This window comes from Podarcis erhardii (genome assembly GCF_964252035.2).
Source record: "Podarcis erhardii genome assembly, chromosome: 17".
NCBI lineage: Eukaryota > Metazoa > Chordata > Lepidosauria > Squamata > Lacertidae > Podarcis > Podarcis erhardii.
Genome location: NC_138515.1, coordinates 33469635 through 33494152, shown reverse-complemented (window position 1 = coordinate 33494152; position 24518 = coordinate 33469635). Strand labels below are relative to the sequence as shown.

At 42.1% G+C, this 24518-nt stretch overlaps 1 protein-coding gene across 2 annotated transcripts; it reads right to left on the bottom strand.

Annotated features, from left to right (window-relative positions):
- Window positions 1-835: 835 nt before the first annotated feature.
- On the bottom strand, window positions 836-24255 carry GDAP2 (ganglioside induced differentiation associated protein 2). 2 transcript variants are annotated; one of them, XM_081845304.1, is made up of 14 exons: window positions 24234-24255; window positions 19839-20139; window positions 17556-17695; window positions 15880-16033; window positions 13318-13406; window positions 12010-12086; window positions 10043-10202; window positions 8078-8228; window positions 7247-7323; window positions 6707-6783; window positions 4204-4343; window positions 3752-3806; window positions 3144-3291; window positions 836-1503 (listed from the first exon to the last, which is right to left on the bottom strand). In XM_081845304.1, exons 2-14 carry the CDS (start codon window positions 20009-20011, stop codon window positions 1391-1393), a joined length of 1554 nt encoding a protein of 517 aa, XP_081701430.1. In that variant the 5' UTR covers window positions 20012-20139; window positions 24234-24255; the 3' UTR covers window positions 836-1390. The 2 variants fall into 2 exon arrangements, with proteins under 2 accessions (XP_081701430.1, XP_081701429.1); XM_081845303.1 differs by having other exon boundaries at window positions 3148-3291; window positions 24234-24252.
- Between the last annotated feature and the right edge of the window lie 263 nt (window positions 24256-24518).

The window sequence follows — 24518 nt, the reverse complement described above, 5'->3', positions numbered from 1 at the left end:
GAATTTCCTGCTTCAGTTATTGAAGTGTTGTGGTTTGACTCTGACTTGGTCTCCCATCTATTCACATTGCAAAATATTAATTTCAGTTCTACCTTTCTAGAGTTTCCTTCAGAATCTGCCCGCTGCTTTTACTAGTTTTTCAGCGAATCTGAATCTTGAAACTGCAGAGACGTATTTTCAGAACCTCTTAGAGGTTTGTTTTTAAGTGAGAATCAACTGCATTTGCTTACCAGTTTAATGGGTCAGGTAGGCATGTATCCATTAACATACCCATGCTGTGTACCTTGTATCTAAACCAGAGTAAGCTACTGCAGTTTTATCTGGTGCACATCTTCTCATATGGCGTAATTCTTCTCAAATAGGAAAGAACAGAGCAGAAAATAGCAGCAAGGCAAGGAATGTGGCTGATTATATTATAGAAATGTGAAATTCAACCAGGGCCATTTCACCTCTCTCCTTTCTACAAACTTCACTTGCTTTCTCATGTGTGAATATTTTCTTCATCCTCCCGCCTTTTTCAGCCAGTGTCTCATCTAAAACTTCCTCTGAGGTTAAGTATTTAGAGAATCGTTGGATCCACCACTTCAAAAATGTAAGAAGGCAGATAAAGCAACAATGAAAGCTGTAACGTTCTGCAAGAGACGTTATAGATTCAATTCTACAAGGCCACTACCAAATAATTTATTTTCAAAATAAAAGTCGCATTGGTTTACTTCTAATGATTAACAATCTGCATCATAATGGAGATTATGTCGTCCAGGTGATAATCAGTGTTCACACATCTTGTTCTTTCAAATGCAAGTGTACAAGTAGCATGAACTACAGGAGACACTGCTGACATGTCCTTCGGGTTTATTATTTCATGAAAAAGCAGCAGCATCCTTACATCTCACATCATCCAGAAAAGAGAGACAAGACCGTCAGATTCCTAGCTAAGTAGCATTTATGATGCTTAACTTTGTAATAGCTGTAGGGCTTGAAACAGTGCCTTGCAGAAATTTCTACAGGGAATTCTGTAACTGTGTCACCAGTGAAGGTGGACTCAAAACGAGAAGACCTTAGAGCACTGTTAAACAGATACTGTACCTTTTCCTCCAAGCTGCTCTTAACACACATAACTGAAGGAATTGCTCAGAACTTGGCAGAGATCGGATTCAAACACGGTTTAGAGATCTCTTGGGAAAATGGGAGAGAAACCCTTGAAATCAAGAGGGGGGGGGGAGAGATCTATGCTCATGTTCATAAATCAACTTTTCCACTGGAATGATGCTTAAATACACAGCACATTGCGACGAGAGTTTAGATTGCACGTGTCCTTGCAAATACCATTGTAAAAAAATTGCAGAGGTGGGAGGAAACTCCTCTCTCTGATCTCTCTGAATAGGCTGCGTCAGCTCAGCATGTACGGCAAGCAGCATCTCAGGAGGTTGGGAAACCAGAAAGGGCAGAGCTGCAGAGTCAGAGGTCTGGAGAAGACGGATAGGAATAATACGATCCATTTTCCTACAAAGAGAGAGCGAGAGACAGAGATGAAATGGCACAGTGAATACACATGTAAAACACAAATCAAATCTTCCTAAATCTCACTGAATGAAGAGTTTCTCCTCATCCCATTGAAAATCTGTCCCAGAATTGGACAGTCTTCCCTTCCCTTCAAGGAACATTTTCTCTAAGGGAATCTGTGGAAGTGGGCACGTCAGCCATTTGCAGGGCCACCGCTCTGACTTTGAAGGTAGCCACCATCCCAAATGTTTCTCTCAAGGATCTTTAAACCCCCGCCCCCGCAAAAACTTCACTAACTCACACAAAGAGGGAAAAGAGTGGATCTACAGTCGTACCTTGGTTGTCAAACGCCTTGGTATTTGGGACATTTTGGCTCCCGAACACTGCAAATCTCGGAGTGTTCCCGTTTGTGAATGTTTTTTGGAAGCCAAACGTCCGGCGCGGCTTCCGACTGGCTGCAGGAAGCTCCTGCAGCCAATCAGAAGCTGTGCCTTGGTTTTCAAATTGTTCTGGGAGTCGAATCTGACAGGTCCCTTTACCCTTCTGTGAAAAACCCCACCCTCCCACTATATATAAGGGTCTGGTGATTTCTGTTTCAGTGCATCTGAAGAAGTGTGCATGCACACGAAAGCTTATACCAAGAACAAACTTAGTTGGTCTCTAAGGTGCTACTGGACATTTTTTTTATTTTGTTTGTAATTTTTTGTATTCTCATACAGTCATTCTCATGTTTGTAACAAAGGTAGCAATCTAAACGTTGAAAAAAGTAACATAAGAATTGACCTACCAAACAATACAGTGTAATCTGCTGGGGGCTGGCTTATAAATCTTTCCCACACAAACTTTATGGTAGACTTGCAAAAAATCATGAGATTGTAAGGAAGCCCACAAACTTAGTTTAGGCAAACTTGGAAGGAAAGAACTAGGAGATGGAACAAGTTAAAGAGTGGGGGAAGATTTTCTCTTGGCGTACAACTTTAAGGAGTCTATTGCACAAACCAGAAGCTAGGCTTTTAGAGCAGTGTTTCCCAACCTTGGGTCTCCACCTATTTCTGGACTCCAACTCCCATCATCCCTAGCTAGCAAGATCAGTGGTTAGGGGTGATGGGAACTGTAGTCCAAAAACAGTTGAAGACCCAAGGTTGGGAAACACTGTTTTAGAGGACATGCGCCTTATAACAGATAAGCTGCTTCATGGCTACGGGGTGCTTTTCTTCCCCCAGCCCCCAGTGTACTGCAGATCATGCTCTCTTCAACAATCTTTTGAAAGTGAGGACTTAACTCAAGATCATTTAAGTACCACATATGTCAAACATTTCATGACAAGCATTCCTCTTTGTTCCATATACTAGCTGCTGCCTGTGGGCTTCTCAGAACTGCACACCACCTAAACCCATATTCACTTCAGTTTTACCAAGGTAATGTGGCTAAAGCTCTTTCCGTTAGAGAAAATGCTTCAAGCCTTTCACAGATTCAGTCAGTTTCCAAGCTTTTTCTTGTTTCCAAAGCAATCTCCTCAGATTTCTTTTAAATCAGGCAGAAGGAAAGCTCACCCCACCCCCACCCCCCAGTTTGCTGTATGCTGCTACTTCCATACAGACTAGAAACAGAAGCAAACACTCAGTAGTGCCTGAAGACACCTACCCTAGTATCATATTCAAGAACAAACGGGGGAAAGTCAATTTGTTCGGGGGGAATGGCTGCGAACAACTGTTGGAGGCTTTCCACGTGGTGGATTTTGTCCTTTAGTCCCGAGACCGTAAAGGTTGTGAAAAACCATGTTGAAACCTAATAGACAAGAATGGGAAATAAATGTTACCAGAAAAACTGTCAAAAACTGCCCAGAGTCTCAGTCATAACAATCTAGCAATTCCTTCACCATTTCAGCAAACAAAGGTAAAAGTGCATGCACAATTCAGATTGCTAGTTTAGCAATGTTAATATAGCATTCTCTAAGTCTACATTTATTGTTGTTGTTAGTAGCAGTAGTAGTAATTACTCACCCTTCACCCTAAGGGCGGGTATCTAAATGGCTTGGATGAAAAGCTTGAAAGAACTAACCAATCCAAATGACAGTGGTCCTGATTCCTATCTTGCTATGCAATTAGTCATCTCATGTTATCGAAGAAGCATGCAATGGATTTGTACAAACCATTGTACAAACTGATTATGCCCCATATTTTGGGATCCCACACATTCACTACAACCCAAAACGTACAATTTCCCCGTTGCGTAGGGCATACTTCACCTTTGAGCGAAACGTTGGATGGACAAAGTACAGGGCCTTCAGATTTTTTTTGTACCTAGGTTAACAACAAGAGCAGTAAACGTCTCAAGTTTTAAATGAACATTTGCAGAAATCAAACAAGTTCTTAACAATCAGCTCCATGTAAAAAAGGGCACATGTTTCAAGCTGCAACTTATTAATGTATGTGCAGCACTGACTTGAATTGTTTCTGTGGGAAAGCTCTCCATGACAGCTGACATGCTTTTTTCATAAAGCCAAGGAAGCTTATTCTACAGCCCTAAGGTGCTGTGTCACACGAGTGACTGGGCATATTCTGAAACTAAGCCTCCCATACTTATTGAACACACTATGTCTCCATGCCCACTACTTTTTAAAATAGTTTCTTTGTGATGCTTTTTGATCCAAAAGGGAAGTAAGGAGAAAGGCTTCGGGGCAAGCCAAGTTATACTTACTTGGCATCGACAATGTCAGAGAGTTTTTTTAGGAAATCGGAATCTAGGTGATTGTAGATGTTAGTGAGCGTGTGGAAATACACAATGACATATTCCTTCATTACAATGTGGTCCATTACATGAATGAAGTACAAGAGCGCCTGGAGAAAGAGAAAAGTCACAAATGTCAGATTTCAGAGGAGGACTGCAGCATCCATCCTTGCATGAGTAATACGGCTAAAAGCAGAGCAACCTTTAGGGGGATCGAGGAAAAAGTTCTTTCAAACTTTTTGAATATGCAGCACTTACATATGAGAACAGATTCTCTCAAGAAAGAAAAAAGTGAATGCTTCACAATAAATTCTTCTCCAACAAAAGATGGCACTCCTTTCTCACCCCAAAACAAGTGGTGAGCTCACAAATCCTGAGTTACCATGAACAAAGTGGTAGGCTTGAACAGAAGCTCCAATTCCCCCTTATTTATTTATTTATTGAATTTATATACAGTGGTGCCTCGCAAGACGAAAAGAATCCGTTCCGCGAGTCTCTTCGTCTAGCGGTTTTTTCGTCTTGCGAAGCAAGCCCATTGACGGCTTAGCGGATTAGCGCTATTAGCGGCTTTTAGTGGATAAGCGGATAAGCGGCTTAGAAAAAGGGGGAAAAAAAGGGAAAAAACCCCGCAGGAACATTTTCGTCTTGCGAAGCAAGCCCATAGGAAATTCGTTTTGCGAATCACCTCCAAAACGGAAAACTCTTTCGTCTAGCGAGTTTTCCGTCTTGCGAGGCATTCGTCTTGCGGGGCACCACTGTACTGCCCTATACCTAGAGGTCTCAGAAAGATCAAAATATACAAAATAAAAATAAAAACATTAACCCAATAACCCCCCTCCCCCCAAAAGAGCTACATTTTAAAAGGGTATAGGATGTTGATCAGGTCAACCAAAGATCTGGTTAAAAATGGAACGTTTTGTCTGGCACCTAAAGATGTATAACGAAGGTGCCTGGCAAACTTCCCTGGGGAGAGCATTCCACAGATGGGGAGCCACTGCAGAGAAGGCCCTGTTCTCGTGTTGCCACCCTCCGAACCTCTTGAGGAGGAGGCACACGAAGAAGGGCCTCAGAAGATGATCTCAGGGTCCGGGTAGGTTCATATGGAAAGAGGTGGTCCTTGAGGTATTGCAGTCGTGAGCTGTTTAAGGCTTTATAGGTCAAAACCAGCACTTTGAATTGAGTCCAGAAACTAATTGGTAGCCAGTGCAGTCGGACCAGGATCAGCGTAATATGCTCAAACCGTCTTGCTCCAGTGAGCAACCTGGCTGCTCAATTCTCACTAGCTGAAGTTTCCGACCTGTCTTCAGAGGCAGCCCTACGTATAACGCAGGCCTTACCCATGAAGTCTACCGGCCGGTCACTGCCTGTGGAGAAATGTTTTGTATATGCCTGTTTATGTCTGCAAAAAGATCTGTCAATATACTAATGACAGCCAATTCTATTACCCTTTCCCATCTAACTTAGGTGAAGTAGTGGAAATGCTGGTGGAATTGTACTCCCAGTTAAAGACCAGGTCCAGAGTTGCTGTTAGCCTGGCCTTATCGGATATTGTCAGGGGCTCAGGAGCAGAGGCACAGGAGAGGGAGGAAATGGAGAGTGAGGGGGAGGAATCCGAGGGGAGCGTAGGCGGTGACAGTGGTCAGAGGGATTCCACGAGCCTCTCCAGCGAATCGGAAGATTCACAGAAGGGAGCGCCGATGACCAGGGCAAGAGGGGTGCCAAGGGGGAAACCCCAGAAGGAAGGGGCCAGCGGGGACTCCCAGAGCAGCAGTTGGAAATCAGGACCAGCTTCCCCACCAGAGCGCAGTGGGGGGGAGGAGTCCCAGGCATCGGGACCAGTGTTCTCACCACCAGCGAGAGGAGATGAGTCAGGATTGACCACGCCTCCATCGGAGAGCGGGGAAACGGTCAAGAGGAAGGTTGCCGGCTGGGCGCGCGCGCCAAGTTCAAATGTACAGGCGAGCGGCACAGCAGGTAGCCCGGATAGGGAGCCAGGTCCTAAAGCCCGCCGGAAGGAAGGGCAAGACTCAGGGGGGTCAGCGTCAGAAGAGTCCAGAAAGGAGGAAACCCCAGGGGGCAGAAGGACCCAGAGGAGGAAAGAACAACGGAAGAGGTGGAGTAAGGCTAGAGTCTTAAACTGGTGTCTAGGAGGCGGAGACTCAGATGGAGCTTCGCCGGTCTAAGATCTAAGACGTAGAGTTGCACGCTGCGGTTTGGAAATGGAAACTAATCTTCAATAGAGACTTTTATACGTTATTACTGGCTAGCGTTGGTCCTCTGCGAGCTGGGACCTGGAGGCAACTCTGACAGATATGTTGATGTGTTTTGAATTGATATGAATTGTCATGTGCTCTGGAAATCCTCTTAGGGATGAAGAGCAGGATATAAATGTACAAAAGAATAAATAAACCTGTATCCAAAGAGAAATTTACTATTTTATCACCAATAATTTTTATGTTTGTTAGGATCTCACCTTCTCCATGTCTATTAGAGTTACAGGAATATTCCTTCCAACCACTGCCATTACTGTACGACCACAGTTATCAACACCTACAAATAGAATGAAAAGGTTTCTTTAACTTTAAAGTCCCCCACTTCTGTGAGCAGAAATAAAGCTCAGCCTAAAATCTGGTAGTTCATAAACACATGGTTTTAACAATGAGGGAGCAATACTATTAAATTAATTATTAGCGTTCACTTCATAGGGCACTGTTTCAAGGGCCACAGTCGTCTGGGACTGTATAGGTCATGCTCCTTGTTTTAAGCCCTTTTCAGGTCTATGACCATCCTCTACTGAACGACTTATGACAATCTTGCATTACTTTTGCCAATCTTTGACTAAGTCAATTTATTTATGTGTACAAAATTAAAAATAATTTTCAAAGGCTGGATTCTCCTGTACAGCGTAGCATTAAGACATGAAGACTTCCTTTTATCACAGTATATCTTCATTGCAATATATTCAACAAGGAAGAGTTAAGGGGCAGTTAAGAATTTGTGACCTTGAACTCACCAGTTTGGTATAAAGCTTTAAGGGACGCAATATCAGACAGGTCTTCTGCTCTTGCTCGACAAAGCCAGCGATTGTAACTGGAAGGCAGCCACATAAGGTTTCAGAACTTGGACTGATCTGGTTGTCATGTTTAGCAATCAAAGACCACCTCCAGAGACATATTATTAGACAAATACAGCAAACAAACCTGTCATACTCTGTCAGAATCCAAAAGGAAAACGCAAGTGGAGCAGTGTGGGATTAAGTTGGAAATAATTAAACAAAGGGGGATGCGGGTGGCGCTGTGGGTTAAACCACAGAGCCTAGGGCTTGCCGATCAGAAGGTCAGCAGTTCGAATCCCCGCAACGGGGTGAGCTCCCGTTGCTTGGTCCCTGCTCCTGCCAACCTAGCAGTTCGAAAGCATGTCAAAGTGCAAGTAGATAAATAGGTACCACTCCGGCGGGAAGGTAAACGGCATTTCTGTGCGCTGCTCTGGTTTGCCAGAAGCGGCTTAGTCATGCTGGCCACATGACCCGGAAGCTGTACGCCGGCTCCCTCGGCCAATAAAGCGAGATGAGCGCCCCAACCCCAGAGTCATCCGCGACTGGACCTAATGGTCAGGGGTCCCTTTACCTTTTAAATTAAACAAAAATAAGCAGCTGAGCTGCCATCCTTCCATTAAATAGCACAGAAGCTATGTCTAAAGCCCCTAGCACAAGAGGAAGTGTTCCCCATGTTTCTAAATCTGCTAAAATACACCATGAATAGTGTAGCAGCTCCCAGGAATATAGCACTGAAGTTCAAAACATAATGAATCACAATAGGAATAGTCATCTGCAATAACTCCTTACTTTCTCTGATGCTGCTTTTGTAGTGCTGCCTCCGAGAGCTGCCCTTGAAGGATAAGACGCCTCTGTTTATCAACATCTCCCTCCATGCGGGCAAAAGCATGGGAACCAATAAATGAAAAGTCTGCTTCCAGGCCTTCCTCATCAGAATTATCTGCAAAAGATGCGCAAGAACAATGAAGTAACTGTCCAAAGTAGAGCCACAATACAAGTCCAGTCCAGGAAAACAATGAGACTTATGGACAGGAGATAGAGAGAGATTATATTGCACTGCATTATGAGTTCATCAGTATCTCTTTCTGCAAAGCAAGCAGAGTGGATGAAGTGTGGCACTCAGAGTTCACCATAGGGCAAGCATCAAGTATGTCAGCTAGGCGTAATTGTTCAGAGCCAATACAGAACACTGAACATGCGAGTGCACTTTCTTGGAGATAAGAGGCATTCTGTGAAGTCTTAGCCAAGCCTTAATTACAGAACTTACATGTATATATTAAGAAAGCATGGGGAAGCTGGAACCTGGAGGCAGCCCAGCACTCCCTTCTGAACGCTGACATTTGGACAGGACTGGAACCATCATGACAATGTGCTCCTAAGCCAAAGATGGTCAATTCCCTGATCATCCACCAAAGCAATCAGAGCAGTTTCTGCTCCAAAGCCAGATTGGGATGGATATAAATAACTTCTGCCAGGAGGTTGATGAGCCACCAACTGCGCCTGGACCAGACTTAATAATGGTATATTAACAGATGGAATTTCCAGCCATGGAAATCTGATGAAGCTACTGTCATGGAAGAAGCAAGACTGCTCTTGTAAGACTTCATGGATAGCCTTTCACACACAGGTTTGTGCTGGTTTTTACTCACAAGGTTTCCAAGCTGGATGAATAGATCTCTGGCATGGATGTCTATTTCACATTGCTTTTTAAAACCCACCTTCTGGTTTTTGTGTTGTTTTTAACCATTTTTAGTTGTTTCATTATTGTTTTGTACTTGATATGTGTTTGTGTGCATGCCTAAGATGATGTATAAAAAGAACAAGAAGTGATGTATGTTCTGAGACTGCCCTCTTCCTCCTCTTCAGAGGCAACTGACTGGTGTCAGGCATATGGATCTTGATGGCGGAGAAGAGATAAAGATCAACAGGAGGTCAGTCAAGCCCTGCATCTAAAGCTCCAGCCTCCCACCAAAAATCCAGCTCTCTTGGCAAACAGGAGAGGAAAACAGGATGAGGACTCTGCCCACAGCAGTGAGGAGAGGAAATTCAGGCCAAGTTGTGCCTCTGAACACTGATGGAAGGAGTCACTTTTCATGAGATGCCTTCCTCTGACGAGGAATGACTGGGTCTGCTTTTATGGGGAAATAATCAAATACTGTACCGTATTTTTCGCCCCATAGGACACACCGGCCCATAGGACGCACCTAGTTTTTTTTTGGGGGGGGGGGGGGGAAATAAAGGGGAAAAAAATCCCCCCCCCAGGTGCTCTGAACTAATCCCGAAGCTTGGGGCGTGCGGAGTTCAGTGCGCCCCAAGTTTCTGGGTGCCGGCAAGGTCTCCGCTAGCCGTGGGAGAGCCGCGCAACTTCGCGCGGCTCTCCCAAGGCTAGCGGAGCGCTGCGCTAATCCCAAAGCTTGGGGCGTGCGGAGCTCAGCGCGCCCCAAGCTTCTGGGTGCAGGCAAGCTCTCCCAGGCTAGCGGATAGCTTCCTGAAGCCTGGAGAGTCACAGAAGATTTGCTCCCAGACATGAGAAGCCGAAACAGAGTCAAAGGGCAGGAGCTAATCCTATCTTATATCAGCTTCACAGACAATTCGCTTGACCTTGGTTCACACCCATTCCAGGTACAAATGGAAAAGCAGTTATAGTTTGAATACCTATCTCTCCCAATGCCTTGAGGATAACTACATTAGCTCTGTAGATGATGTTTATCCTAACTCTGCAGAAGGCTCTCTGGACACAATCTGCAAACTCACCCTCAGAAACACCTGGCTTTTCACTAATTCTGATCTGACGCTCTGGCACGACTGGCTCCCCTTCAGCATTGCCAATATCAACAGGAAGGAAAGGCAAGGACTTTTCCTCCTCTTCTAGAGACCTTGGGAAATACAGAGGCAGCAACTTCTGATAAGTATCCTGGGAAAAAAGGGAAAGTTTTAGATCTCCAGTTTTCAAGGCAGGTTGAAAACAGGTCACAAAGACCATTAAATGCCCCCTGGTATTCTTTTGCATGGTAGATCATGATAGCACCACACTGACTGGTTAGTCAAGATCTACAGTTCTCCCATATGTGGAACAAAGTTGCAACTCCCGTCGTTTTTCTTTCAACACCTGACATATGCAGAAAGGTTAGGATGTAGAGAATAAGTTTTAATACAAGTTTGAAACAATAAATCTATTTACTCATCTCCATCCTATCGTTATGCCCTAATGCTAGGGATGGGGAACCTGTGGATTTGATGTGCAGTAGAGTCCAAGAGATGGATCCCTACAAGCCTTCCATCCTTTTCTTATGCAGCAACATTTTGTGCAGGGCAGGTGCCAGAATTCTGCTTCCAGAGTGCGACAGAATACTTGCTGTGGCAAGCAAAGTAAGCTTCACCCAGCTATCAACAGCTATGCTGTGTTTTGGAAGTGCTAAGAAGAGATCAACTTCAGCCCTTAACCCTTCCCCAAAGTGCTTTGGAAGCACAGCTGTACCATAAACCTCCCACCTCCCTTTCTAGCTTCAAGCTGAAGTGCAGAGCCAAGGTTTGTGTCTCTGCTTCCAAGGAACATATAATAATAATAATAATAATAATAATAATAATAATAATAATAATAATAATAATAATAAAAAAATTTATTTATATCCCACCCTCCCCAGCCGAAGCCGGGCTCAGGGCGGCTAACAACAATAAAATAGTACAACATTCTAAAAACATTTCATTATAAAAATTAATTAAAATCAAATTGATGGCAACCATTAAACTAAAGTTCTGTAGAAATTGCCAAAGGAGGGAGTCAGGCTGCGCCCTGACCAAAGGCCTGGTGGAACAGCTCTGTCTTGCAGGCCCTGCGGAAAGATGTCAAGTCCCGCAGGGCCCTAGTCTCTTGTGACAGAGCGTTCCACCAGATCGGGGCCACCGCCAAAAAAGCCCTGGCTCTAGTTGAGGCCAGCCTAACCTCTCTGTGGCCTGGGACCTTCAGGATGTTTTTATTTGAAGACCATAAGTTCCTCTGTGGGACATACCAGGAGAGGCGGTCCCGTAGGCACGAGGGTCCTAGGCCGTATAGGGCTTTAAAGGTTAAAACAAGCACCTTAAACTTGATCCTGTACTCCACCGGGAGCCAGTGCAGCTGGTATAGCACCGGGTGAATGTGATCTCGCAGTGAAGACCCCGTAAGGAGTCTCGCTGCGGCATTCTGCACCTCACAAGCACAGAATCAAAGGAAGTTCCCAATGCCATCCCCACCTCTGAGCTGGAGAGGGGTGTGTGAGTTTGTTGGCTTGGTTCCACCCTTTTGGAGCACTGGGAATGTGCCTTTAAGTGCAGAGCCAAATCAAAACCCCAGCTCTCCTGTTCAGCTCCAGCACTAGAGCTGTGGCAGTGAGTATGGGTTTGCCCCAAACTTCATGCTGCAATTCAGAAAAGTGGCCTTGGGGGAGGAAATGGGTCCTGGCAGCCACACAGGGTAACTTTCAATATTAGTACTTTGAACACATAAATTGCACAGATGAGATGGAGGCTATTTAGAAGAACTGTGAAATTGCAACTTGGGAGTATGTTTGTCTGAAGGAATAAGAAGGTATTGAAACCAAGTTTCTCATGCACCTTTGGACAAGAAGTTAATCAAATCACTGGAGTGGAGAACAGCAAATAGAGATCAAGGCACGAGAATTTTGGGACTGGGTTAGCTCAGCAGCACAGCAATGTCTACAGACATAGAGTACTTTACATACCTCTTCAAGTTCAGACACTGCAAACACCACTTTTTCAAGAGTTTCCCCGTGAACCTCTAAAAATCGCCGGACGGTTCCTGCAATGGGGGTGGGGTGGGAGGAAGAGGGAGAAATCAACACACAGTCAGCAAAACGAGAAGAAACAGACCCCCATGTTGATGGAAAATATAGGACTACCCTTTCCTATGCCATTATTTAATGTTATTAATTGATCTAATTTAATTAGTTATTTTGCCCATCCTTGTTGACCACATATACTGTGGTGGTGTTTGGGTTTCCTTACAATAATATCTTTGGGTTTGGAATTTCGTTTTCTCAGTCTCAATTAATGCCTTTCCCAGAAGAATGCTGTACATAGGAAAACAAGTACCTACAGCCCTTAGTGAAACTTGTGTGAAAGTCCTTTACAACTCCTTCATTTTACTTCACCACAAGGCCTGTTGTAAAGCGTTAGAATTGTTTTCTCTAATTGAAAAGACAGTTGCACTTTTCAATGTAAAGACAGCCGGTGGCAACTTAGTCTTAGGGAAGTGGAGCAGGGGATTGGAGAGGGCCTTTGCAGACAGAATATTGCAATATAGTCCCCACTTCAGTAATGATGTTTTGAACTGGGCTGTAGGGAGTTCAACCACACATTACCATCTTTCTCAACCTACTTCAACGTAGCACCACATCAAGACAGCTGTGCCGCCAACTGCAAATAAAGGCAGACTGCATTCCTAGCACCCAAAAGGGGAAGTCACCTGCCTCACTGGTTTACTAGTTCCTCAAATTTTAACTTGCATATTCTTATAGTTTCTACACTATGACAACTTAAGTCATGGGTAGGCAAACTAAGGCCAGGGGGCTGTATCTGGCCAAATCGCCTTCTGGCCCACGGACAGTCCAGGAATCAGTGTGTTTTTACATGAGTACAATGTGTGCTTTTATTTAAAATACATCTCTGGGTTATTCGTGGGGCATAGGAATTCATTCATTCCCCCCCCAATATATATATATATATATATGTATATATAGTCCGGTCCCCCACAAGGTCTGAGGGACAGTGGACTGGCCCCCTGCTGAAAAAGTTTGCTGACCCCTGACTTAAGTGAAAGCTTTGCAACTGAAGACCTAAGGTAGCTTAGATTAACATGTATTTTCCTATGAACCCTTTGCCACAACCCTCCAGTCCCAATATTCAACTGTAACTAAGCCTAAATATATATAACCAAAGTAATCACAAATCCTGCTCTGTCGTTCTTAGCAAAGCACAATGCATGTAGATGAAGCTGTATATCCAGCAAAGATCCTTTCAAGGCTACTTACGCAGTGCTATGTGGGTAGCATCCGCTAAAGGGTAACCTCGTTTCACCGTGTTTATCACACAGAATCCGACGGAGGACATCGCTTGCTCCCTGCAGCCAGAAGGATAATGAAAAGCCTAAGCATCACAAACAAATCAATGCAGCTGATGCCATAGCAGGATCATGTCAGCTTATTCTGTATGAATAGGCTGCATTTGTTGTAGTGGTCCAACAGTGGTCATTAAAATTACCGGAGCAACACCAAATTTGGAATCAAATAGTAAAAAGGATTCACAGAGATGGCTTAATCCATAATAGGTGCCCATGACTAACATGATTATGGATGTTTATACTTTTGCTTCATACTGTGGATAGATTTTGCTCTCCAAAAGCTTTTAAGAGCGGGAAGAGATTCTATTGAAATTTTCACGAAACCCCCACTGCTCCTAATAGCTGTTATAAGAACTCTTGACAAAGGAGGTTTAAGTGTTTTCTGTATCATTGGATGTTTTATGTTTGCTGGTTACTTCTTAAGACATGGTTTTCAGATCGCAAGGAGGAGCTATAGTGTAAACTATGCCAAAAGATGTGAAGATTGGATCACATTTTACTGTTTCAAGGAGCATAAACAGTTTAGACAAAGATGATGTAGCCCTAGAGCTCGCCTAGGTTTACAACTGAGGAGGCTGTAACGTTGAAGGTCCCATACCTCCCAACATGTAATTTTGCACACAAACCCATAGTTTTAGATGTGAGACACCTAACAAACCAATAGTCTGCACAGAAGAAGAAGAGTTGGATTTGATACCCCGCCTTTCACTCCCCTTCAGGAGTCTCAAAGCGGCTAACATTCTCCTTTCCCTTCCGCCCCCACAACAAACACTCTGTGAGGTGAGTGGGGCTGAGAGACTTCAATGCAGTGTGACTGGCCCAAGGTCACCCAGTAGCTGCATGTGGAGGAGCGGAGATGCGAACCCAGTTCCCCAGATTACAAGACTACCGCTCTTAACCACTACACCACACAGGACAAGAAACACAGTGCTTGTGATCTTAAACAAATTTTCAGACATTGGGCACGACAAAAAACCACACAAAGCTGCCACCATTCACCACTATCCCACTTCACAAACATAAAATCCACATGAAGACACTGTAGAAGTCTGCAAAACATGTCTGGGGTTATATCAGATAGGAGATGTGTTAAGCAGGTTAGCAATGGAAAAGAGGGTTAAAAGGAAACGATAGAATTTTTTTAGTAAATGATGTCAGTTTGCATCCTTAATCTAATAGTCATTCTCTGAACTGATCCTCAATTGCAATTTATTATGTTATTTATTTACAGACCACTTATAAATGCCATCTCCAACTCCTCAAAAGATTCCATCAACGGTGTCTGAAAAATTTCACACTTCACTTGGGAAGATAGGCGAACTAATGTCAGTGTGCTGGAAGAAGCAAAGATCACCAGTGTCAAAGCAATGATTCTTCAACATCAACTTTGTCGGACTGCTCATGTTGTGTGGATGCCTGAGTATCGTCTTCCAAAGCAACTACTCTATTCCGAACTCAAAAATGGAAAGCATAATGCTGGTGGTCAGCAAAAGAGGTTTAAAGATTCTCTCAAGGCAAATCTAAAAAAAAAAAGTAGTATAAACACCAACAACTGGGAAACACTGGCCTGCGAGCGCTCCTGTTGGAGAACAGCCTTTACCAAAGGTGTCATGGGCTTTGAAGATGCTCGAACTCAGGACGAAAGGGAGAAATGTGCTAAGAAGAAGGCATGCTCGGAAGGCACCCTCACCATGATCAACTCTCACCCGGAAACCTATGTCCCACTGTGGAAGGACATGTGGATCCAGAATTGGCCTCCACAGTCACATAGACTCACTGCTATAAACCTGTTCACGGAAGACAATCTTACTCGGCTACGAGTGATCGCCAAAGATGAATTTATACTTAACAAGTACTTTTGTAACAATAGCAATAGCAACAACAACAACAACAACAACAATAATAATGATACTTTTATTATTTATAACCTGCCCATCTCGCTGGGTTGCTCCAGCCACTCTGGGTGGCTTCGAACCCATATAAAAACATAAAACTCGGCTTTCCAATGCATTCTGTTCCTTGGAATGGCATGTAGTGCTTCTCATCATCTACCCCCATTAGTAAGCAACTAATATTGGATTGTGGGGAACGGAAGAATCTAAAGCACGTGGAAAATATATGTTTGGATGAAGAGAGCCAGGGGATTAGATGTTGACATGTATACTTTCACAAGCTATCCAAGATGTTAAGGTATGATAGATACGGTAAGTTTTTAAAACTTATTTCTTTACACTAGATATAGGTAGGTAGCTGTGTTAGTCTGCCATAGTCGAAACAAAATAAAAAAATTCCTTCCGGTAGCACCTTAGAGACCAACTAAGTTTGTTATTGGTATGAGCTTTCGTGTCCATGCACATTTCTTCAGATACCTTTACACTAGTTACACATTCCAAAATTTTACATGCACTGTTGTTGTGTTTGTGTATGTGTGTTTCACAAGGTACTTGCCTGTCACAAGCAGACACATGCTTACTTTGCAAGTTGCAGAATGTTGCGATAGCAGCTGTACAGGGAGCTTTCTGCTGCTGTCCGGTATCGACTTTTGTATTTGGGACCCACAGTGTGAATGATGAAACGGGCAGCTAGATTAAATCCTTTTGTCAGCTTTGCTTCTCCTGTCCGGCAGCCTATAGGAAAACAAAACAAAGCCAGATGAGCGAAGTAATATTGAAGCAACTGAAATATAAGGATTTTAGGCTTAGCACAGAGATCCTCTTTTATGGATGGATTTGGGAACACACAACAGCTCCCCATATTCTATCCATGCTTCCTGCCAAACCTAGGTAAGAGAAAAAAGCACCATGCACAGCTGTGTAGCTGGGTACAGAGAAGTCTCAGTTAGACATAGAGATAAGCCATGGTTTATTAAGAGAACAAGTCGGTGCGAGCCTTGGGTTCACACAACCCTACACAGGCCAGGTAGAGGGGGAGGAGGAAGAGGAAGAGGAATCTGGAAGCTTTTGCTTCCATTTTTATTTTTAACTACCTGCAACTTAGTTTTGTCCAAATCTGACAGACCAACTTTATAAGCAATGGTCTGAGGCTGACCTATTCTGGTAAATCACAACAAGTGTTGCAATATTTTATAAAGATCTGCCGTGAATGTTTTTCATGATTTATTCATATCATCACCTATTTATTCTTGCATTGCTAATGGTCATTTTAAAGAAATTTATTACCTTGCTTATTTTATGAGGAAGTTCAGCTGTGCAATTTGTAATTTGAAGAGGGGGTGGGGGAAGAGGGAGGAGGAGAGAGACATACTTTGAATTCAGAAGCTATTCTCTAAATCAGATATTGTTGTAGGGGAAGAGTTTGGTTAGCCCTGTAAAATGGTACAGTAGTACACACAATGAACAGTTGTTGATGTAGTTTATAATTTACTCATGTTGCGGTTTTCTATATGTAAACTCTTGGTACAGAATTGGGCTGCAAGTTTAATTCTTCCTCAGATATGTATTTTTTGTAACCTGAAACATTTATCAGTGACCAAATTCTCTGTTCAAAAAATCATCCCTCCAAATATTTGCTTCCATTACACCCAATTGTGTTTTTATTGAATTAATTAGAAAGCTCAGTAAGAGGGCTCAGAATTCATTTCATATTTGTTGACAGTTTGAATAATTTTATACACAGCAAAGACAGCTCCATCCATCAAATGAAGTAAGCAAATATGCATCAGTGACAAAATTAACTTAATATATCAGATTTAAAGAACAAAGTTAGAGACAAGATACCTTTTTGGTCAGCTGGAATAAACGGGTCCGTCACTATAGGGGTTATGGGCTAATTCCTGGTACAGCATACGATTGTGCAACGTTTTGAATTGCTTGTACTCTTGGTTACTTTGTAGAGTTATGTTTATCAGCTTCTAATTTTATTGCAGTTACTTTTTATCACCTTTGTAGCTGATAAACCGAATTGTTACTATATAAGATAAATATATGACAAATTAATTTTAAAATATGCCGAATGTTTGTTTACTCTTTGTCTTACACATATGTAGCATGATCATTATGACAGACACAGCATAGTTTGTTCATGGATGTTTTTTTACTGTGAAATGAACTTTTAAAACCAAAGTGCAGTCCCCTTTTTGGTTCAAGCTGAACGTTTTGAAGTCAATTGGATTAACTTTACTATACTTACCTTTGAGCTTCTGTAGCTCAGCCCTCAGGTCAGGTCCCGCATGTGTGCAGATACTTTCAGAAACTGGGTTCTTGTCCGTGAGAGACTCATTGCTGGTGTTCACTATGGCTGTGCAGTTCAGCAGTGCTACATCCCCCCTCCTGAGGAAAAATCACCACCATTCAGCAGGCGGCACGGAAGAAAATAGAAACACAACACACACACACACGAAGCTTCTCAGAGCTGTTACATGATTATTGTTGCATGGTTATAAAAGAGAACATACTTCATTAAGTTTTTCCCATCAGCTTTCTCCTGATATGTATTAAGAAGGCAGTAATAGAAGAATTTATATTTACGTCTCTGGGTGTCTGAGTGCTCATGTTAGTCATGGAGTGCACAGTATGTCAATTTTATCACTTTTCAGGAATTGAATACAATAGAAAGACATAACCTCATTTTCAATACAGTGGAACCTCGGTTTTTGAATGTAATCCATTCTGGAAGAGCGTTCGACTTTCGAAACGTTCAAAAACCAGGGATCAATGGGCGGTCGGCAGAATCCATTGAAAAATGGATAAATGCGCCTCAGAAGCCAATTACTTTTGGGTTTTCGACGTTCGGCTTCTCAATTGTTCGTTTTCTGAGATATTCAAAAACCGAGCTTCCACTGTGCTTACAAGTTAAGAAGAAGAAGAAGAAGAAGAAGAAGAGTTTGGATTTGATATCCCGCCTTTCACTCCCTTTAAGGAGTCTATGTCACAGTACAAAGGGAAATTACAGAAGAGTTATTTGAACACATATTATCTTGCTCATGGAGTTCAAAGGTTTAATACCAACTCTACACCAGGGATGGGGAATCTGTAGCCTTCCAGATGTTGTAGGGCAGAAACTCCTATCAGGCCCAGCAAGCATGGTGAGTTGTCAGGAATGAAGGCACTGTAGTCCTAAAACATCTGGAGGGCCACAGGTTCCTCTACCTCTGCTTTGTGCTCATTATTAGTACAGACTATACAGTTAAGAAGATTCAGGACATTATACATCTATAGAACAGCAGAAATTTATATGCAAGTGATATCCACGTGACTTCATAACTGAATATTTTTAAGAAGAGGCTTTCGCTACATTTGGTTCAGAATGCAGCAGCAAGGATGTTAACAGGCGCATGTCTATGGGATCATGTTACACCTATCTTGCAATATCGCCACTGACTGACAATCTGCTTCTGGGCACAATTCAAAGTACTGGTGATGACCTTTAAAGCCCTAAATGACTTAGACATGGGGCTGCCTCCTCCTATACCATTCATCCCACTCCCTAAAATCAAAAGCTGGTGCCTTTCTCGGCATCCCACATACGACAAGGCAAAGTTCATGGCCACAAGAGGTACAGCCTTTTTCAGGGGCTGCACCAATATTGTCATCTCCAGTGCAGATGACTTCTTCTCTGGTCATTTTTAACCAGCTTGTAAATACTGTACATTTTTATTCTGGCAGGTTTATCCATTTATTTTTTTAAACTTCTATATGGTCTTTAGGACAAAAATCTCACAAAGGGTGTACAATGAAGAAAATACATCAAATGAAAATGGGAAAAGTCCCATTATAAACAATAAATACTGACTACAACCAGCAATGGATTATTGGCCCCAGTATTTGTTACCACACTTTAAACTCCTAAGGCCATTATAAAAATCTCTCTCTTCAAAGCACATTTAAAATATAACAGAGGCAGCGCCTGCTTAACTTTTGGGTTGTATTTGAAAAGCTAGGGGGCCACTGCAGAAAAGTCCTCTCTCTTATGCCTGCCAACCAGATAGATTTAGCTGTCAGACATCTCAACAGCACCTTGGACATAGATTTTAGGACTATGGCATATGGATATAGTTTTTTGCCTAAAGTCATTTTTACCCATTATCACTACTGTTGTTGCTTTTAAAAGAACTTTTAATGTTGTGCTACTTTATTTGTTGCGCATTTAATATATTTTTATTATTATAGCCATTTTAAATAATTGTACTGTAGTCTGATTTTAAATTCTTGTAAATAGGTACATGAGTATTAGAAGGGTGATACAGAAACATTCATTTACTAAATGAAATGAATATGCTGAACTTCTTACCTGTTAAAGCAAATCTAATCAGTGTTCTACAAAAGTCAGTGCTCAGGATTTGATTTTATTAACACCCCCCCCCCCCGTGAATATCAGCCAAAGTTTAAACCAAAAAATCAAGGAATCACATAATGCCTAAGAATTTTATGTTAACAAATGCAATTATTTCAAAATCATGATGCGCAAGCTTACCATAATATTATTTTTTCACTGATGTCTTTCCTATATGGGAAGGGTGAGCAAGCATCAACTTGAGTCTTTTCTACTGGAACTGAAGAGTTCAACTGATCTGCCACATAAAGATCAGTCCAGCCTTGCAAACCATCAATATCCACAAAATTGGAAGGAGCCCCCAAAGGATCCATGGAAGGGATTGGCAATCGGTTCAGTTTACTTCATAAGCACTCCACACTCCTACTGGAGTCCTGCTGGTATTCTGGACACACCACAATCAGACACTCGGGCTCTTTGTTAAAAACGGAGATGAAAGTTCCTGTGAAAAAGCACATCAGTAAATCATTGTGCTGTGTGAGCTTGAAAAAAACAGATGTGTGTGTGTTTTGACAAAAGAGTCCTTCATAATAAAATTGTAAGAACCCGAAGGGCACTTCCTTAGAGAAACACTCATTCAGGGATGCGCAGTTTTACTCCCAAATGACTCCATTTCAGGAATACTATTTACTCCTAGACTAGTCTCCAAGAAGCCATTTAGGTGTTGCTCTTAAAGTAGCAGAAAATGTAGTCCAGAAGAAATGGGTTCTGTCCTAGTTTTCTCCTAATATGAATATGCTAGTATTCTTTGTGTAGATTTACATCTATATATGTTGCAAGGATATTGAAATGCTTGATTATTTCTCTTTTATCAAGAGAGACTGCAAATAGTGACGCCAACAGGGCCATGAAATGCAGGAGGACAACACAGAGCTAGGACATAAACAAGGCTTAAATAATAATAATAATAATAATAATAATAATAATACTCATTCAGAACAAGGATAGCACTTTTTCTTCCCCCTTAGGTTCTCTCCATGGCCATGTATGAGGATAACAAATGCCATTTGTTTTTGTCCTTGTTTTCATTATATATAATGTGTTCCCATTTTTAATTTTTACACTGTGAACCAGCCCTGAGATCTTCAGGTGAAGGGTTGTATACATATCTGATAAAACAAAATAATAAATAAATTCACCGGGCACGGTGCATCTAGCCCACAAAGGTTTCTGTTCTGGATCAAGAAAAATCATCTTCTACAGGGAGAAGAATTAGAAGTTATCCCCAAAACTGGCAGAAATAAGAGACATGCTATTACCCAGCATGTTGCTTACACTTGAGAAGTTTCCCTTCCTTTCTGAGGAATGAAAAGACGGGCAAGTGAGGAAGTAAGTGGTTATTGGTTTGGTTTGTTCTTGTTCTCATTATGTACTTTGTCCATTTTGTGTATTTAATGCTGTGGACTGGCCACCCCAAGATCTTTAATAAATTTAATAAATAAATGAAACACACTTTGTTTGTTTGCTTATTAAATCTGCCCACTGCCCTTTACTGTATCTGTAGATCTCAGGGTGGCTCACAACATGGGCATAGCTGCCCCCTCCAAATCAAGTAAACAAATAAAAATACATAACTGACCAATTGTGTTGCAGATAACTCAGTTCTGCCCCAACATAAATCCTGCCCCCCCCCAAAAAAATAAATTCTGCCTACGCCCATGGCTCACAGCAACAAAACTTTAAATACTTGATGTTTTAGTATGCTGTTATATACACGGTAAGCCACCCAGAGTGGCTGGGGAAACCGAGTCGCATGAGTGGGGAATAAATGAAATAATGATGATGATGATGATGTTATGTTGTTGTGAATCACCCTGAGACCTACAATGGACAGTACAGTATACAAATTTAATAAACGAAACACACTGGGGTGTGAGTTACTGGGTTGCTGCTTTTATTTTGATTATATATATTGTGGTTTTTATGTTGATCTTTTCTGTGAACCGCCCTGAAACCTCCGGGTATAGGGCGGTATATTAATTCAATAAATCATCATCATCAGGGCTGGATATAGGTTTGATGAGACCCTAAGCTACTGAAGGTAATGGGGCCTTTTATATGACCAGCTGTCCTTTGTCAACAACAAATTGTCAGTTTTTTGTGTTGAATGCTATATGGTAATCTGTGGACCTAATAGGTATCTAAAGTCATTTGCACATGACAAAATATGTATTTTATCCAAGTAATTGATATAGAAATGAGCAAACCAGTGATATTTTAGGGAGAAGGGTAGCAGGTGGGGCCCAGTACTTACATCATAGGAGCCTACACAACACAAAACATTGTTGCTGTATGTAGGCTTTTATCTTATATTTTGGAAATGCACATCCAGTTTTTTTCCCTTAAATTTTTTTGGGGGCCACCAAGAGAGTGAGGCCCTAAGCTATAGCTTGTTTAGCTTATACGTAAATCCGGCACTGATGGTCAGTATAGAAATTTAATAAATAAACAAAGTAATAAAATAAGGAGCCATTAAATAAGTCAATGATTTTATAGGCAGCGTGATGAAACATTATGAAGGTTCTTAAAAGTGAAGTTAGAAAATAGATTCTGATTTTCCCCAGAAGATCCTTCAGAGATGTAGCAGGAGCCGATTTTTACATGCCTAAATTGACATATTAAAATGTGGATGTTTTCTGGGTCACAAATGTTTTAATTAATCTACATCTCTTTTCTTCTCTCCCCACGTCCCAAAGGATTGCTGGGGAAATTACCTTAATGAAGCAAAGTCCAAAAACTCTACTAAAAGGCCTAAATTATAAAAGGGACAGCATACAGCAGCTGAAAATCTGAGGAAAGCCCTGAATTGTTGCCCTTCATCTGTCGATCTCAGGGCAGTTCACAACACCAAAATAAAATAATAAATAATAATACAGTGGTACCTCAGGTAAGTACTTCATTTGTTCTGGAGGTCCGTTCTTAACCTGAAACTGTTCTTAACCTGAAGCACCACTTTAGCTAATGGGGGCCTCCTGCTGCTGCCGCCACACGATTTCTGTTCTCATCCTGAAGCAAAGTTCTTAACCTGAAGCAGTATTTCTGGGTTAGCGGAGTCTGTAACCTGAAGCGTATGTAACCCGAGGTACCACTGTAGTAGTGGTAGTAGTAGTAGTAATAATAATAATAATAACTTTCTCTGTTTATGTTGTGAACCGCCCTAATAATAATAATAACAACTTTCTCTGTTTATGTTGTGAACCTCCCCAATAATAATAATAATAACAACTTTTTCTGTTTATGTTGTGAACCGCCCCAATAATAATAATAATAATAATAATAATAATAATAATAATAACAACTTTATCTGTTTATGTTGTGAACCGCCCCAATAATAATAATAATAATAATAATAATAATAATAACTTTCTGTTTATGTTGTGAACCGCCCCAATAACAACAACAACAACTTCTTTCTCTGTGTATGTTGTGAACCGCCCCAATAATAATAATAATAATAATAATAACTTTCTGTTTATGTTGTGAACCGCCCCAATAACAACAACAACAACAACTTCTTTCTCTGTTTATATTGTGAACCGCCCCAATAATTAATAATAATAACAATAATAACTTTCTCTGTTTATGTTGTGAACCGCCCCAATAATTAATAATAATAACAATAATAACTTTAGTTACAGATAGGTAGCCGTGTTGGTCTGTCATGGTCAAAACAAAATAAAAAAATTCCTTCCAGTAGCACCTTAAAGACCAACTGAGTTAGTTCTAGGTATGAGCTTTCGTGTGCATGCACACGTATCTGAAGAAGTGTGCATGCACACGAAAGCTCATACCTAGAACTAACTCAGTTGGTCTTTAAGGTGCTACTGGAAGGAATTTTTTTATTTTGTTTTAATAATAACTTTCTCTGTTTATGTTGTGAACCGCCCCAATAATTAATAATAATAACAATAATAACTTTCTCTGTTTATGTTGTGAACCGCCCCAATAATAATAATAACAATAATAATAACTTTCTCTGTTTATGTTGTGAACCGCCCCAATAATAATAATAACAATAATAATAACTTTCTCTGTTTATGTTGTGAACCGCCCCAATAATAATAATAATAACTTTCTCTGTTTATGTTGTGAAGCGCCCCAATAATAACAATAATAACTTTCTCTGTTTATGTTGTGAAGCGCCCCAATAATAATAATAACAATAATAACTTTCTCTGTTTATGTTGTGAAGCGCCCCAATAATAATAATAATAATAATAACTTTCTCTGTTTATGTTGTGAACCGCCCCAATAATTAATAATAATAATAATAGCAACCACAACTTCTTTCTCTGTGTATGTTGTGAGCCGCCCCGAGCCCCGCGGTGTGCCAAGGGCGGTATGGGGTTCTTTCCTAAATAAGAAGGAAGGTGGCGGAGGATGATAGCGCAAGCGGCGCCCGGCGGGCCCGGAAGACCCCTGCTTGGGATCCTGAGGTAACTGAGGGGGGGGGGGGAGAAGCAGAAGAGGAGCCGCGGAAGGGGGGGAGGGGAGGGGGGGCGGCGCTGCCGGCCTGCCTGAGGGAAGAAGGCGGACACTCACGGTCGCTGCTGCTTCGGCCTCCGCCCGTCCAGGCCCGGCGCCGCCCGGAGCCCTCCTTCCTCTCCCTCCCGCGACACGGCGGCGGCGGGAGACCAGCGAAAGAAAAGCCGCCGCCTCCTCCTCCTCCTCCTTCCGGCCAACGCAACCGATCCTGCCCAAGCGCCGCCTAGGCCGCTCTCTTGCCTGGGGAGGGAGGAGGAAGGGAGGAACAAACTACCAGGAGGCGACCGGCGGCGCTGAACCGGAAGGGGCCACCCTGTGGTCATCTAGTCCGACCCC

Excerpts from the sequence above, each read along its gene's own strand:
- GDAP2 (XM_081845304.1), bottom strand. The coding sequence starts at position 20,011 with ATGGATCCTTTGGGGGCTCCTTCCAATTTTGTGGATATTGATGGTTTG. Across the intron at positions 17,696-19,838 it reads AGTGAAAAAATAATATTATG|GAGGGGGGATGTAGCACTGC; the intron begins GTAAGCTTGCGC and ends ATTTTTCCTCAG. Across the intron at positions 10,203-12,009 it reads CAGTGTCTGAACTTGAAGAG|GATACTTATCAGAAGTTGCT; the intron begins GTATGTAAAGTA and ends CTTTTTTCCCAG.